This window comes from Rousettus aegyptiacus, unplaced genomic scaffold, assembly GCF_014176215.1.
Source record: "Rousettus aegyptiacus isolate mRouAeg1 unplaced genomic scaffold, mRouAeg1.p scaffold_m13_p_4, whole genome shotgun sequence".
Classification (NCBI taxonomy): domain Eukaryota; kingdom Metazoa; phylum Chordata; class Mammalia; order Chiroptera; family Pteropodidae; genus Rousettus; species Rousettus aegyptiacus.
This window is the reverse complement of record NW_023416307.1, coordinates 2637083-2654667: the sequence shown is the minus strand read 5'-3', so window position 1 is coordinate 2654667 and position 17585 is coordinate 2637083. Positions and strand designations below refer to the sequence as shown.

The following is a 17585-nucleotide window of genomic DNA, read 5'->3' as shown; positions in this document are numbered from 1 at the left end:
CGGCTGGCTGGCTGGCTTGCCAGGGGGTAGCCTCGGCCTCGCCGGCACGCGACGCTGGATCCCTAGCCTGAGCAGTGGCGGAGGGTCCCCCGCAGGCCGAGGGGGAGGGCGAGCAGCCTGTGGCCATGCCGGGAGGGACAAAGGGGACGCCAACCGCGAGCACATTCTTCCGCAGGGAGCCCGGCCTCTACCCTCAGCCTCGACTGTGAGGGGAGGGCCGGAGGTTAGGCAGGACGAAGCGCTGTGTTAGACTACGAGGCTCAGGCAAATAAATAAATAAATAAATAAATAAATAAATAAATAAATAAATAAATAAATAAATAAACACACGCGTCGTAGACTCATGGTTAGAGGTGGCACAGCGGGATTTGGTTAGTAACTCATGTCGCATCCTCCAGAACTGCAGCGTGACCCCCTCTTTGACTAGAGCTCGCGGAGTGACTGGCAGGACGTCCGTCACCCTCCGCTGCCTTTTGCAAACGTACAGCCTGCGAGAGGATTAACGTCAAGACCAGTCGAGTGGCCTAGGGCTTCGCCAGAAAGAGAAAACAAAACAAAAAAAAACAAAAACACTCCTGCTGTTCTAGTCAACGTTCCTTTAAGAATAAAAATGGGGGGCAGGAGGGCGGGGCGGAGAGAAATAGGAAAAGAAAAAGAAAAGAGGAGCATGTGCGGGGTCCCCCTATCGCGAATGTGCTTCCAGATCGTACGGTCAGCGGTCAGCACGCCGCGTCCCCAGGGACGAGCACCAGCCGGCCGGGACCCAGCAGACGCGAGCTGAGGACGTGGCTAAAGGTAAGTCTGCACATCTGCCTAAAAGGGATCCTCTGTCGGGTGGACGGTGGTGAGGGGGGAAGCGGGGGGGCGGGAGGGGGGGCAGACGCCGAAGGGCGCCCCCCGCCTTTGGGCCGTGGGACCTCGGCGCAGAGCCACCTACACGTGGCCGGCCCTCGGCCGTCCCGCTCTGTCTCCTGCCTTCCCGATGCACCAATGCACCGAGCATCCCGCATTCCACCTCTGACACATGCAGCCCGCGCCCGGCGCCTGCTCGTCCTGGGGGAGGGGGCGGGGCCAGCATTACCTGTGTTTCTAGCATGCATTAACCGCGGAGAGTTTTGTAAGGCTTTATCAACATCATCTGAAGTCAAATGTGGAAGAGGAGCTACAAAACAAAACGAACAGCAACATCGAAATGAAAAAAAAGAGAGAGAGAGAGAATTACCTTTCTTAAAAAAAAAAAAAAAAAAAAGAAGGGAAGAGAGAGAAACGCCCCCCGCCCCCACCCTAACCTCACGGGGCTGCTGGGGACCCTCTCCGTGGCCCTGCCGCGTGTTAGCGTGTTAAGGCCGGGACTGGCCCGTGTTTAATTCGGGGGGTCAGCGGCCGGGATGCCAGGCAAAGCGTTTACACCAGAGTCTCCGCCACCCCCCGCTCACACCATCTCCCCTTGCTCCTTCTGACCATGCTCGACGTTTGAAAAATGAAGGCATGCAGCAGACTCCATGGACTCATGCCTCTAACCGCCGGTGTGCCATGCCCCCTCTGCCCGGTTAGGCCCCAAGCCATGAGAGCAGGCGAAGAGGTCCCTCGCTCCGTGCTCGAGCCGGGGGAAGACACACCCGTCCTCCCCTCTCCCCCGCCCCGGTGGCAGCCTCTCCGTGGTGATCCTGTTCCATCTGGGGCACCACGGAGACGAGACACCGTGTGACCAGATCAGGCTTCCTTTCCCTTGGATGTGGGACCAGCTCAGAGGCCGAGGGGGACCCTCCCTGGAGGAGGCAGCTGAAAGCTAAAGTGACTCCGGCGTCTCGTAAAAGCGCTCCTTCTCACACGCGCGTTCACCGAAAGTGCCACCTTCGAAGTGTCTGGTTCTCGCGGGTCTGAAGTGGGGACCAGGGCAGGGCAGAGCGAGGCCGTCGGCCAGCGGGGCCGAGCCCTCCGCAGCCGGGGTCGCCGCGAACCGTGGGGCAGGGACCCGGGTGCGGAGCGGGGCCCGTCTTACTCTCTCTGAGGTAGTGGAGGTGCGAGAGCAGGATGTCAGCGTTGTAGCTTGGCGTGAGCCTCTGGAAGTCGTCTTTGCTCATCTTGCACAGCTCCTTCCCGTCGATGTTCTGGAACAGCAAGACGTCGACGTCCGGGAGGCCGTATTCCTTCACCGCCCACTCCAGCCACTGCCGGACGTGGTCCGTGCTCCACAGCGTGGGGTCTGAAAGGCGAGAGGGGAACAGACTCCGTCAGCTCCTCGAGACACGAGTCCCAGGGCGCAGGCAGACCTGGGGGGACTTCCGGCCAGCCCCACCTTGCAGGAGCACAGCCTCGGGCCGGACTCAGCAGCCGACACCACCGACTCTCGCACACGGAGCCTCGGCTCTCCGCTGAATTGTTCTGGAAGTTCAAGATTATTCACCCCGCTGACCCTTCTGTCACTCAAACTGCCTATAAGGATGAGGTGGGGAGGGTATTCTTTCCCTCCCCCCCCTCCATTTTTTTAGATTTTAATTTATTCACTTAAAAACAAATACAAATAAATGGAAACGTTCTTTAGGAAACTACTGGTATCTTTACGTGAAATTAGGAGCAACGCACATCAGGAAGGGGCTAGTTACGTGTTACCACACAAAAAAAATAGTATTCCTACAAAGTGCTGAAAAGTACTGACCAGAGAACTGGGGGAAAAAGCACACACAAAGGCACAACGCTAGCTCCTGGCGCGCACCCGCATTTCTGAGCGGGCCGAACGTTACGAGCCCTTCCTGCCGGGAGCTTGGTGTCGCAACCCCCTCCCTCACACCTGCAGGAGCGAGGCGGGCTGCGGGAGTCGCATCTCGGCCGGGGCGCACAAGCGCCCCACAGGATGCAGGCACGTCGCCACGCTCCGCCGCACGTGTGGAGGGGCCCCAGCGGGACGAGGCGGGCAGGGCCCTGGGGAGAGGGAGCAGGCGACCCCCAACAGAAACACAAGCCGGGGGCTATGCAGGGCACTCCGCTGGCAGACGGGGTCCCCCCCCCCCCGGGGTCCTTGGACACAGAGACAGACACCTGGGCAGGGGGCAGGAGCCCAGAGTGGTGACGCCAGCCTGCAGAGCCTACTTCCCCTTTCTGTGTGTCTGTCTTACATGCAGAAGGAGAGCCTTGACCTTGGTCTCCGGACAGGCCCTGAGGGGTCAGGGGCCAAGATGCCCCGCTCACAGGGAGTGAAGGAGAATGCCGGTATGGGAATCGATCATCCTTTCAAATCGCCTTTTAGCGGATCGCTTTAGCGCTTTGTCGGGTCTTGTTTCAGGCTATTCATGAACGAGGCGCGTCATGTGCTGTTTTAAGTTTACGGACGCGAATGCCAATAACAGTGAGAAAGAACAAGACAGTTATGCTACCAAAGTCCTCCCCTCTCCCCTCCGGCCCTCCCCTCCCCTCTCCTCCCCTCTCCTGCCCGTCTCTCTTTCCTCCTCTTTCCTTACCTTCTTTCATCTTTTTAGAACTTAAATTTATTAGGGTAACATTAACGACGTCACGTAAGTTTCGGGTGCACAGTTCTGAGGCTCATCGCCTGCACCTTGCACGGTGCGCTCACCACCCGACGCCTCGTCTCCTCCCGACGCCCCGTGTTTGAGCCCCTTGACCTTCTTGGTCCACCCCCGACCTCCCCTCCCTTCTAGAAACCACCAAACTGTTGTATCTATGAGTTCGCTTCATTCGTTTGTTGCTTCGTTTAACATCCCACAGGCGAGCGGAATCATATGGTTCTTGTTTTATATCTTTTCTAACAGGAATTATTTCAAACCCAATAGAATCCACATCCACCCCGTGCCCTGCCCCCTCACCGTGGCCTCCAGAAATAACCACTAAAGTTGATACCTGCCTCCGCTTATCAGATTTGAATACATTCACCATATCAAATAGATACATATATGATTTTATGTTCTTAAGGTTAACGTCGACGGTATCTTATTTGCTTTGGGCGCTCAGCACTGTGTTCTCGAGACAGGTGAAAGTCCACCCACGAAGCGACCGCCGGCTGTTTAAGCAGCTCTTGGCCTCCCCGCCCTCCCCCCACGTGAAAACAGCCAATTTACTTATCCAGGGGGCGTCTCTATGTCCACGTGTGCGCATGTGACGGTCTGCATCGCTTCAGGCCCGAGTTCCATGCTGGGGTCACAGGGAGACGGAGGAGCTACTGCTGCCCCCTCCCAGTCGCGGACACCCCGATGTACCTGCTCCCAGCTGCGGACACCCAGATTTACCTACTCTGAGCCATAGACACCCCGATTTAGCTCTGCTGGGGTGCATATGGGCATATGAGCTCCCCGGGTAATTCTGAAGCATGGCCGAGATTCGGACCGGCCCCCTCTGGGCCTCGCCACACAGACTGTGACCTGGGACCTGCCTGGAAGCCACCCCGGACCTGCAGAGTCAGTCTGCATTTCCGCAAGCTCCTCGGGGACCCGGCGCACACTGAGCTTGGGCACATGCTGCCCCAGGGTGCCTGCCTAGAGGTGGCATTGCTGAGTCACATGGCACATGCATCGCCCACTTCACCATCATCCTGGACTTGAACCGACAGCGTCACCCTCGCACGCTCGGTCGGCGGTTACAGCGCAAACCTGCACGCGGCAGAGGGCTCCGGCTCTGCTGTAAGACACGGATGTCTGCAGACATGCAGACGGCGGCGTGGGCAGAGAGGGGTGCCTGCGCCTCGCGGCCCACACGCAGGGACCGTTTCGCTGGTCTGTGTTTGTGGGACGGTTCGCTTCGTCCCGCTCACTGACGTTTACGGCTCTTTTCTGCTTTCAGGGATAAAATGTTCCAAACCCCAGACTGTCTATCACGGGCCTTTTCTCTACTTTTTCTCATGGCAGGTCAGGATTCCTCATCACACAGACACACAGCGTCCGGTGGTCTCAGGACATCCGCAGGTCAAGCCCTCTTTGTGCCCGATTCTGTGCAGAGGACAGCTGGACACCTCTCGGACAGAGCACCCCCCACCCCAAATCCCAAGGCAGGTCCCATAAACCCCACCGCTGGACACCCATTAGCCAAGTGTTGCTTCTGGTTGTTTTGTTTGCTTTGCCTTTAACAACACCAGAGGGCTATTTTTTTTGGTGTAGCTACTTCCTAGAAATGAATTCACTCTGGAAATGCATTTTCTTCTCTTAATGGTGGAACCAGACATTCTAAAAATGACACATAAACATCCTCCAGAAAGTCACTAGGTTCACGTTAAAATGGCAAAATGACATCTTGGGAAGGCAGCCAACAAAAGACGTCCGAGCTCTGCACCGTCCCTTGGTGCACCTGTTAATATGGTTCTCTTGCCACACCCAGGGTTGTCACGGCTCATTTAATTTTTTCCTTAAGGGGACCATGGGCAAGACCCCAGGGACCAATTCCTCAACCTGTCCTCTCCCGGCTCTAAAATTCTCACCTCGGATCGGTGGAACGGCCATTCTCCGGTACGGCCAGCGGGAGTGTAAATTGCTACCACCTTTCTAGGGAATGATTCGGCAATATGTCTCAGGTGTCTTTTTCAAAACATACATGCCCATTCTCTGGACTAAAAATTCCACTCCTAAGGGAAAAACAGAGGATGTGCACACGGGTTTACCTTCGAGGACGTTCTTTGTGGTGTTGCTTAGAGCAGCAGAACAGCCTAAATGCCCAGCACCGGGAGAAGCAGCCACGCCGAGGGGGAAGTGAGAAATTCGGTGAGGCTGGAGTGGGCGCTGAAGAGGGATCACGGCCGGACGCACGGATGGAGGTGAAACCCAGGATCCCATCAAGGGGAGCCTCGAGCATCTCTCTAGGAAGCTGGACTTCATGCTCTAGGATTTTCAGAGTCATTGAACGTGTCCGAGGAATCACAGAATGTTTTGACTTTCATCGAACACCACAAACTTGGATGGGGGAAAAGCAAAACAAAATAGAACAAACAAACAAACAAAAACGCTGTATGGGGCGCCAGAACACCTATATTTGGGTCTGATTCAACCGGTTACTAGGTGTAAATGTTCGCCTCTCTGGAATTCGTTTACTTTTTTTTTTTTGGTGGGTAATTAAGCGAAATGTCAGGAGGACAGAAAAGTAAATGAGACACGTGTGTGAAAGCGCTGGGCCAGCGTAACACGTTGGAGGGAAATCACGCATCCGCACGCTGCGGGCTTGGCTACCACGAAATAAACAGTCTGTTATCTCGGGGGCAGCCTCTTCCTTTAAAGACAGAAGCCTGATGTATCGCTTTATTTTAAGAAGCTTGCGGAGGTGCTTCTGTCCTATGAATCATGAGCCGCTGAAAATAAATTGTTTTGCTTTCTGCCCCCCAGTCCAATTGTTTGGAAAACATCTGGGCCATCCTCCCATATTTCACGGACATCAAAACAGCAAATCCCCACGGTACAGGGTAAAATGGGGAAAATGGAGCCATCTCTCTCTGGAGCCTCTTACTCATGATCTTAGATTACGTGGTTAATATCTAAACGTTTTACGAATGCTATTTCGGGAAACGGGAGTTTAAAAATAAATAAATAAAAGCGAAACACAGATTTCTGGAGTTACACTGTTTAAAGTACGGGGGTTAGGGGGAGGGTGGCTGAGAGGAGGGTTGAAATTTTTTAAAATTTCCCTAAAACTGGACTCTGACGTAGTAGCGTTCTGCTGCTGCCAGGAAAATATCAAGCCGATACTTAAATTAGCCGAAGGATGTTGCATTGCTGGAGACATACTGTAGAATACCTTCGCAAAACAAAATGCCTCCTGCAGGCTAACTTCCTGTTTCGGAGACCACCCCTCTAGAGGAATAAATAACAGTAAACAAGAGCCAAACAAAAGCTAAAATGGTGATGATACAAGCCCTGAGTGTCATTTTTCTTGAGAAATATCAATGTAAAATATTGGCCTCCAGATAGATATAACACTCTTGATAATAAAAAAAATACCAAAAAAAAAAAAAAATGCAATGCACCACTAAGCCATATCACAACCCCGGGCCGTCTTTGTAAGAGTGGCCCTGGGCAAGTTCTGTCAATCTGCTGTCTATGACACTCAGAAGTCTGTAGAAATAAGGTTTAACCTTTTGCCTCCTCCTAGGGGCAGACTTTATGTTTATAAAGCAGGCCCAACAGAGAGAACTGGCTTGAATTTGAGCTTTCCCTTCGCCAGAAATTGACATTTGATCTCACGTCAGAAGCCCACACTCTAGGCTGTTTCTGAAGCTTTTAATTTTCAGACTTGAGGATGGGTTTATCGTTCTGATAATTATTGATTTCTAATTTTACTGAGGTCTGTATGACACGGATTTCCTTTTATACTGGTTATTTCTTGTCTGGTGTCCTATGGCCTGGTCAAATTCTGCATACACCCACTGAGTGCTTAAAAATGCAGCTTCTCTAATTGTTGGGCACAGCTTTCTATAAATACCCATTGGATCGACACTGGCAATGTAGATATAATTTTTATGTCACTGATCTATCAATCACCGAGAAAGGAAAATTGAAATTTCTCACTAAAGTGGATTTGTCTCTTTCTCCTTACACGGTTTTATGTATCCTGAGGCTACGTTATTGGGTATATACTCGCTTATCACTGTTCTATATTTTTTTGAGTGCAAGCCTTTGTCATTATGTAATAATCCTGTTTCCAGTGATGCTTTCTGTTTTTTATAGCCACTTTTGCCAGCTTTATTTCAAGTGGTATTTGACTAGTATACCTTATTCCATGTTTACCGTTACTCTTTCTTTGTGTTAGGTGTTTTTATCAACAATACGCAACTGACTTTGATGTATTTTTTAAAAATCTGATCTATCGCTTTCTGTCTTTAACAGCGAGTTTGGTCTACTTACACTTATTGTTACCGATCTGATTTCTACCACCTTATTCTGTGCTATTTACCTTGCTTTGTCTGTCTTTCATTTCTCCTTTCCACATGTCTTATTGGATCAATCTGTTGTTCTTCAATCCTTTTTTTCTTTCTCTACTGGTTTGGCTGTTTAACATTCTAGTTCTACTTCTTGTTATCTTTAAAGAAAGCCTAAACTTAATCTTTAAGTCGATCTTTCTTTTTTTCCTAAAGAATGCAAAAAAAAATTTAGATATCTTGAACTCCAGTCATTCATTCCTAATTTTATATAATTATGTTGTGCTATATTTTTATTCCTGTTTAGTGGAACTAAATGTTATGATTGTACTTCCCGTTCGGGAGGCTGTAGTTATCATTTTAGTCATTTCTCTTTAATCTACTCCCATATTAAGCAATTTTATTGCTCCCACTTCCTTCTTGTACATTACTTCTTTCCTCTAGGATCCATTTTCATTCCTTATTAAATCTTTTGACACTTCCCAAAATGAAGGTAAGCTAGCAACAAACTCTTACAGCTTTGTTTGAAAGAATCTTTATTTCACCCTCAATTTCACTAATAGATTAGAATATACTCTTAATAAACTCATTGCCTTCGTATTCTTCTGAAGTTTATTTCATCCACACAAAGCCATTATTCGAAAGAACCCATTGGCTCCACCAAGTCTGTGACAGGGAAAAAAACAAAAGTTAAGAGCCCGAAAGATAGCTTGAATTGTGTCACCTTCTCCCAGGTGACCAGAGATCTTCTTCCGCTGCCCTCTCTGTCCTGGTAGGTTGCTGAGAAGTTTGCTGTCCACTATTTTCAGAGTCTTGTCTTTTTTCTTTAGTTGCCTTTACGGTACTTTGTCTCTGGCGTTCCGTAGTCTTACCAGAATGTGATTACTGTGGACTAATTCTTATTTATCCTTCTTGGACAGGTGCTTCCTGTATTCAGAAAATCGTCTTGTTCATCAGTTTTGGAAGAGCCAGCTTTTATCTTTTCAGATATTTCATCTCTTCCTTTCCCTCCATTTCCTCCTTTCTGGAACTTCTGTTGAATGTGCCTAGGACATTGCCCTGAGTCCTTCTGAACTCTTGACCTTTTCTCATATTTCCCATCTGTCATCACTGTGCTATATTCTGGGGACGACCTCAAATCTACTTTCTTTAATTCACTTTTAGGCTTTTTCGAATCAACTGTTTGATGTATCTACTGAGTTTTGGATACTTTTTGAATCCTTTTTAGTGTTTCTAGGAGTCCTATTTCTTCTTCAGGATGATCTTTTCCATACTGTCTTGTTTCGCTACTTTTTCAATTCCTTGTTTATTATTTCATTATTTTAAAATCTATTTATATTTCCTACCTCATACTTCAATTATCTAATATTCTTGAGGGATTAATCAATTAATCAGGTTGTCTGCTTTTTTTTTTTTTTCCTGCCAAATCCTGGTCTAGGTGGATTGTTTCTTCTTAGTTTTTGTAATTTGAGGTTGCAGAGTCATCTTCAGTGGGTCTTTACCTGTAGGAATTCTGTAAAGCTTGGACTGAAGACATGTCTCTCCAGAAAGAGTTTGTATTTACTTCCGCCGGTGGTCCAAGGTTATCACGAGCCATGCACTTTTCAGTGGTTACTATCTCAGCCTGGCGGTTGCTAGGACACACAGTTGTGTGCGTGTGTGTGCGTAGGGGTTAGTGCGGGGGGTGGGGGGAGGGGGGACTCAGGTCCAACTCCCTGCTTTGTGCAAGCCCGAGACCTCATGTCTTGCCCCTAACTGACCTTCAAACCCCCAGTCTCTATATTGTAGAAAGTGGTACCCCCGCCCCGTTCCTGTGACCTAAGACGGCCAGGTGCCAAGATGAGGACAGGAGGCTGCTCTGTTCTGTTTCCTCCTTGCTGCTGGTCTCTCAGGGCTCTGACTTCCTTCCTGGCTCAGCTGTGCATCACAAGGACGTTAGAGGCGATGCAGTGTTCCCAGGTGCTCTGAAACAGGAATGCCTTAGTTCCTGTTAAGTTCAGTGTTTTACTAGCATGAAGAGTCTGTTTTTTTAACCTGTTTATTTTAAAACTTTCCATTCTCATTGCGGCCATCAACCTAGGCCATGCTACGCTCTATTCATTTCTTAATCAATCATCGAAAAGGTAATTGTACATATGGATTGTGTAATACCCTCCGGAAGGGTCAAAAACTGTACGCACGTCTGCCTATCTTCCACTGCCTTGAGAATCAACAATTCCATTATGTACTTTATTTTAAAAAAAAAATACACGACTAAATTATATTTGTTGGACTCCAAACATAACTTTGACATCCTGACGCACCAAAGTATTTCACTGGATGGAGCCATTCTCAGCCCTTCTTAAGTGGATCGTCTGGTTTCCGGATTTTGCTTTTCTTCATTTTCCCTTGGTTATTCGTGACCACGCTGCTTAGGATGATCACGTTTCGGGAGCAGAATGGCTTGCTCCGCTTCGAAGTTGCTCCCTGCCTCAGTTTTCTTTCCCTGCCCCTCTTCCCTCCACAGATAACCCTGGGCAGTCTGTCTGCTCACAGGTACTAACTGCAACATGCTCGCTGGGTTAGTTTCCGAGGGCTGCCATAACAGAGCACCACAAACTAAGTGGCTTCAAACAACAGAAATTTTGTTATCCCAGAGGACTGAAATCAAGGTGCCAGCAGGACCATGCTCCTTCCGAGACTCCGGATAGAATCCTTCCTCGCCTCTTGCAGCTCCTGGTGGGCATCGGTCCCCAGCGCCCCCGGGCCTGCAGCTGTGCGGTCTGGGCATCGGTCCTCAGCGCGCCCGGGCTTGCAGCTGTGCGGTCCAGTCATCGGTCCCCAGCGCGCCCGGGCTTGCAGCTGTGCGGTCCGGTCTCTGCCTGCATCTTCGCCTTCTTCCCATACATCTTCACACCATCCTCCCTGTGTGTTGAGCTGGGACGCCAGTCTCTCCTGTCTTGAGGTCTCTGGCTTCCAGGCCTTAAGACTCAGACTGAAATCTCCACCATCGGCTCCCTTGGGGCTCCAGTTTGCAGATGGCAGTGTGTGGACTGTGGGACCTCTCAGCCTCCATAATCAAGTAAACCAATTCCTCATAATAGGTAGATATTTATGTATACATATATAAATATCTATGTCTATCAAATACAGAGAGAGAGAGAGAGAGAGAGAGAGAGAGAGAGAGAGAGAGAGAGAGAGATTGGTTCTTTCCTCGAACCCCTTTCTGTCAACCTGTGAGCCCTGACGAATATGAACTTGAACTAACAGCATTGAGAATCTTGCAACTCCAACTCCTGTGTTTACGATTCTCACTAACCCAATCTGAATCAGCTCGACAAATGCACATTTACTGACCTCTGCTTACTGCTTTGTCTGGTGATTAAGAAGAATGCAGAAGGCAGAATGATCTACGCGTGAAGCTTGCGATCGAAGACGCAGGCTTATGAATCATTAACTCTAACAAGATTAAGACGTAATGCGCTGGCTACCTGGGCTTGCTCAGAGAGCATGTTCTCCCATTACTTGTCATTCATCGGCCTTCGAAGCCCAGCCTAGAGATGTCATACTTAGAAAGAGACACACGAAAGCGACGTGAGCCCTCTGCCAGGGTGAGAACTCAAAGTCCTGAGTTCACAGGCCGCACGATAACCGGACCTGCAGATGCACGGGGCGGGTGTCGTCTGTCTGCACTGAGCCGTCCTCTAATGCAATTCGCTCTGTTCGCGGAGGGTGTCACAAGCAAGAGACTGGTGAAACATGGTGCTGCAACTGTGGCAGGAAGGTGGCCGCCCCTGCAGCCCCTCTGGGCTCCGAGCATAAAGCCCAGAGAGCCTGCTTCCAGGATTCTGCCCTGGGTAAAGCGCTGCCGTGAAATGCCTCTTTGAAAACAGGGATTTATATATATTTTTTCCTCCAAACGACTTTTTATTTGGGCTGCCAGGAAACTCAGAGCCACACTGGACACCTAGCTCCGGCACCCTGGCCAAGCCCGCGGTCAAAACGGCCGCATTCGTTTTCCATTTACGTGTTTTATTACCTCGGTGCTGATCCCTAATTTCCACGTGGACGGTAGTTCCGTTCACGCGCTCATCAGTAATTTCGTTCACGGGGCGTCTCAAAGCCTTCACGGAGTTCAGTGGGACATCCCCACCTTTGAGGAAGCATATCGATGCATCGCGAACGTAACTTCAAACAAAATAAAGCACGGTGACCAAAGAGCCGGTAAGAAGTAAGAGAAGCGGTCAGTGTGTCAGAAAGGTCAAGGGCGGCGTCCTACACAGGGCGATGTCGAAGGCGAAATGCGGAGGGTTTGCTGGGAAGGCGGGGGAAAGGCGCTCCGCCTGCGGGAACAGCAGAGGCGGAGACCCCGGACTGCGACCCCGGACTGCGACCCCGCCGCCGCCGCATGAAACCGAAGGACCCGAAGGCGGAGGCCGCACGGGGGTTTAGGAACCAGATCCCGATGGGGATGAAGGAACCTTCTCCAGCCAGTCACGTTCACTGCCATCTGGTCCCTCAGCTGTTTCGAGACGTCTGTCTGAATCACTTAGCGACACTCTTAATCACATGCCCGTCTGTCACGGACGGCTTCCTTCATGTGGACGGGTCTTATCTACTCCTGACAGGCTTTGGTGGCTTCCTCTGTGACCAGCGTGAGTCACAAGTACTCAATGAATACTTCTCGAGCTGAGTCGAAGTTGCCCAGCGTGCAGGGCCTGAGGAGGACACAATGCGAGTGGTTTCCGCTGTGTGTGTCCGGGGGCCAAGGAGAGGGGCTTTTAAGTCACATAAAAGCTTTCACCATGGTGACCGGAACACAGTAAGTGCACGGTGAATGAATGAATGAGTGAATGAATGAATGAACGAACAACCGAATATATGAAGAGAGCTAAACCAGTGAAGAGATTGATGTGGCAACTCTTATCTCCAAGACTCCCGATCACCACAAGCGCATGTGCTCAAGGCGGACGTTTAGGAAATAAAAGTAGAAATGTTTGAAAAGCCTGAGGCGTCGCCACCCATTTTAGGGAACAAAAAGAGAGAAAAAGATAATCTTTCAAAACAAAGTTATCTTTCAGGACAAGCCGCTAAAACAGAGGTTCCCTTGCATTCTGGTCAGCATTTTGCAACTTTTAAGAAAAGCAGAAGACTGTGCCGGCCTCTCAGTCAGCTCACGGCCAAGGGCACTGTCGATGCCTAAGAAGTAACGGTGACCGCCAGAGGCTCGCCTGGCACGCGGAGGGGCAGCCGCCCCTCCCCCCCTCCCCGCCCCCCCCATCGCCCGCCAATGGCAGCTGCCCCGTGGGACCTGGAATGCATGTTCTTTGGAACACGTTAGTTCCACCGTGCGAGGGGGACCCGCTGCTGTGTGTTCACGGCCTCGGGGAGGCAGAGTTGGAAACATCTGGAAGTCAGATCCCAGCACTGTGCGCGGGCTGCTTCGGCTGCTGATAAGGACCCAGTGAAGTGCATACGGGCCTAGGACGGCACTGGATCCGACTGGGCGTCCTCGGCTCTCGCGCTGTATTTTGTGTCTTTAATGATTCCGAATTTCCCTGCGAATTTCCTGACATGTGGCCTTTACTACATTTTTTGGGCCAACCAATGGCAGGCTCCCAAAATATATCTTACAGAAGAAGTTCCTTCCTACCAAATGAGTGATTCTTCATTTTTTTTTTTTTGGACTGTCAATATGAAACTTATTTTCTATTTTTTTTTTGCCATTCTCACTTCTAAAAGTGACACATACTGCCTTAATTGAGAATAATTAGGATAAACTAAGTAAAATTTATTTAGCGTCTTCTATCTAGATTAGAGCTTCTCACATCTTATTATGCATGAAAACCCTCCAAGGAATGTGTAAACGATGTAAAATCCTCAACCCCACACCCGGATGCAGAAAATCTGGAAATACGCATTTTTGAAAATCATAACTTTCCCAGGTAATCCTGATGGCAGTGGTTCTGATCACACTTCGAGACATATTTTCTAGTCAGCCTCCAGATTCAACTGAGCTATCAAAGCGCCATTTAGCGAGGTCACACGTCTCGAGTCTCTCTAAGAATGATGTCACCGAATGACACTTTGATCTACAACCATGAAAGAAACTGCCCAACCCTATGGGGTGTAGACTCAGATGCACATATAGCATACTAAGATAGACAGATGATAGATGATAGATAGATAGATAGATAGATAGATAGATAGATAGATAGATAGACAGACGATAGATAAAAAGTATAGGGATGATTTATTGTCTAACTAGTATACTTTGAGAGGCACAATCGACAGTTTTGCCAGACAACAGGGGTAAGCCAGGGCTTTCTAGAATGTCTGGTGGCCCAACTGGCCGAGGGCTTTTCTCGCGATTTCTCTATTGTCTTCCTATTACAAACCAAGGAACACACTCTTCTGTGACTTACCCAATAGCTGTTAGTCTTCCTGTTACCCTGTGAGCACTGAATCATGACTGAGGGATTCTATTTGTGCACCTTGGAGCCAAATAACACTCAGCTTGTGCGACTGTGCAGGGTTTAAAAATTTGCATGAGAATATCTATTTATTATATATATATATATATATATGTATATATATTTGGAGGCTCAGCTACACACACACACACACACACACACACACACACACACACACACACCCCTCACTCCTGGTTTCACGCTGTTCTCACTGTAGCCCATGACCTCTATCCATTTATTTTTTAAATCAATTCTACCTCGCTCCTTTGTATGTATTTGTGTGAGCGTGTCCTAGGTCCATTCTGAAATGATGATGCGGCGAAAATATTTTCAACGAAGGTATACATCCACTCGTTAGGGATATTTTATGAGTTTCTTTACAGTTTTCGAGTTGAAGAGAGCAAGTCTCAAGACCGGAGGCTTAGAGAGTGAGGAATCCCCGCGTGAGAACCCGCCCTGCCGAGAGCAGACGGGGCCCGGGTCCTGTGTTTTCGCCTCCGAGTCTGCACACCGGTTTTCTGGTCACTGTGTTTCACGACCAGTTCTAGGCCTGACACCTGAACACCAGTACACAGTGGACTGATGGTGCGAATGCTTAGGAACGACTCGCGTTTTCTTAGCTACCTTTACGATTTACACCCTGAGTGTCAATCCATGCAGCTAACTCATAGGAATCATGGGAACCATCAATCAGAACCGGTCTGGAGAAGTCTCTCTCTCTGTCCCAGAGCACTCTGTGCCTAAAACGTGCCTGAGGAAGGTGTGTGGGTGCTGGAGCCAGGGCCGAGGCGCTGGGGCAGCAGCCGACGGAGCGGCCACGGGTCCTGGGACCTCGGGGCCACGTCGGGGAATTCTCTGGGTTGTGCAATGAGGCTGTGTGTGTGCATGTCCGTCTGCGCGTCTGCGCCTGAGCGCACACACATGAAGCCTTGACTAATAACCGAAACACTCACGACTTGCAAAATCTGCCACCCCCCAGCTCGCTTACCAACGCTGCTAACTGAATAATAATTGCCGGCACCGGCGTGAAGCAACCGCGGGAGGGGAAGGCTGAAAGAGGACTTTCCTCAGGAGGTGAAACCGGCCTTTACACAAACGCTCGATGTGAGCCAATCGGCGTGCCCAGCCTTCCACCCGCCCAACGGGCGTCTCGGGAGCGCCTCGCACACGGCAGGGACCCGGCATGCTCGGGCTTGGGTAGACTGGCTCTCCGCCTCGTCCCCCGGTAAACACCTCCCCTGTCTCTTCTGAACATTTCGGTTAACGCAGAAAGCCTCAAGGCTGGCCCTCTCGGGGCGGCCATGAGCGACATCGAAGCAGCCTGATAGTGTGACAGAAATGTGGCCTCACTGCTTAAAGGGCGTCGATGGCGCCAAGTCATTACTTCGTGGGTCTGCGATCCTACGGGGAACCAAGTCGAGAATTTTCAAGGCAGGCCTCTCCTCGGGTAGATGCTCTCGTCTCAAAGAACCAAAAACTTGTTTTGCCTAAATTGAAGACATCACATTCTTTTGAGGAGGAAGGCAAAGGGTGAGGCGGGCCGGGTGGGCACCCTCTGGGTGTCTAACTCACCCTGTTTCTACCTGGCCGGCGTCTGAGGCGCAGCAGCCTTGCCCTCCCAGGTGTCCCCGGGCACGTCCCTGTCCCCAAGTCTTTGTTAGGTGCCACACACCGAGGATGTTCATTTCTATATTTTCTTTGGATTTTTAATTGTTATATTTTCCCCAATTCAACGGGCGCTGCCCCTTGTTCTAAGACACAGTAACAGGTGACCTCCTCCCCCCGCCCCCGGGTATATGACTCAGTTGCCATGTCGATGGCCTTTCAATAAACATCGAAGCCAGTTTTATCCCTCTCATGAGGCACACTTGAGCCTTCTGAGGCGCCTCCAGGTGAGAGACGGCCCCAAAGGATGGTCCTCCTCAAACCTAACTGTATCGAATCAGCTTCATGTGGTTTCCTGAAAGTCACGCGGGACGGTCTTAATGGGGAGCTCAGTCCGCGAACCCACTCTGAACTCTCCTGTTTGGAAGGTGACAGAATCATGCTGGACACGAGCTCATGCAGCGTAAGGGCACGGAGGGGCCTTGCACCTGCTCGCCCTCACGATCCCCCGGAGCAGGGGAGGATCGGGTTGGCGCGGACTTCGGCCACGCACGCCTGTTATTGCTCTGGCAATAAAGATAACTCAGGGTGTGCAGCCCATGGCGGACACCCTGTCATCATCCTCCCCTTGGGGAATGCTCCCCGAGTGCCGGCCCCCTGCCAGGCGCTGCACTTCCCACAGGGCCAGGGCCTTTGTGGGGCTCCCGCTCCGTGAGGGGGGAAGGTAACAAGTGACCTTTGATGTAAACGCTCACTCTATTGACGGACGGGAAGGGATGCAGTAAAGGGAACTAAGGCAGACGAGGGACCAAGAGTCATGGGCAGAGTGGGGACAGACCCTACAGGGCGCGGTTAGGGAGGTCCTCCCTGAGATGCCCGCACGGAGCCTGAAGGATGGGGCTACCTGGAATCAAGGGGTGCAGGCTCAGGTGACGGCAAGTTCAAGCCCTGACGCAGAACGGCAGGGTGACCAGATGTCCGGAATGAGCACCCACAAGGGGTCACTGTAAGTTGCTGAGATTTAGTCTGACACCTAAAGGCAGAGGAAGCAGGATCTGGACGGACCCGTTCAGATGCGAGGCGGCCTCTGCCTCACCATTCGCCCCTGGAAAAGGCAGTCGGCCTCTGGGAGCCTCGGCTTCCTCGTCAGGGCGGTCACGAGGCCTCGGGGGCGCCTGTTCCCCCAGACCGCACGGCACGAGCGAGGGCTCGCGGGGCGGGGACCACGTAGCTGCCCCTATGCGTTTTCAGTTTTACGTCACGCATTTTCTCCAAGGAGCTTTTAAGTCATTCTTCCCGTTACCTTTCGCTTTGCTAAAGAAATGAGTTCCTGGCGTTTTCCTAAATGCAGAGTTACTGCTTGAGGTTGCGTCGAGAACTCATGCTCTGGTAAAAACTGCTCTGGGTCTCAGACTCTGTCACAGGCCAGCGACAGCTGGAATGTTAGATTCTAAGAACAAGTAATATACAGCTTCTAACCTATTATTCTGGCAGATAAAAATGTGGCTAAAACACCAACGAGGCTACCGTTGATTACAAACAGTGCCTCACAAAAGAAAGGACATTTAACACCCAACAATCTCAGGGAAAGGGCAATTCCTCCCTAGAAAGGTCACTTTCTATGGACGGTTCTCTCCCTCTCTCTGTCTTTGTCTCTCTGCTTCTCTCTCAATCTTTCTCTC

General features: G+C 50.5%; 1 protein-coding gene across 3 annotated transcripts in view; it reads right to left on the bottom strand.

Moving 5' to 3' along the window:
- The window catches only part of ERG (ETS transcription factor ERG), a 214914-nt gene that overhangs the window by 17766 nt on the left and 179563 nt on the right, over positions 1 to 17585 (bottom strand). For all 3 annotated transcript variants that reach the window (XM_036218930.1, XM_036218931.1, XM_016127471.2), the window contains 2 exons: positions 2003 to 2206; positions 1082 to 1162 (listed from right to left, as the gene is read on the bottom strand). In XM_036218930.1, the coding sequence (XP_036074823.1) occupies positions 1082 to 1162; positions 2003 to 2206 (285 nt within the window). The remainder of the gene's footprint in view (positions 1 to 1081; positions 1163 to 2002; positions 2207 to 17585) is intronic.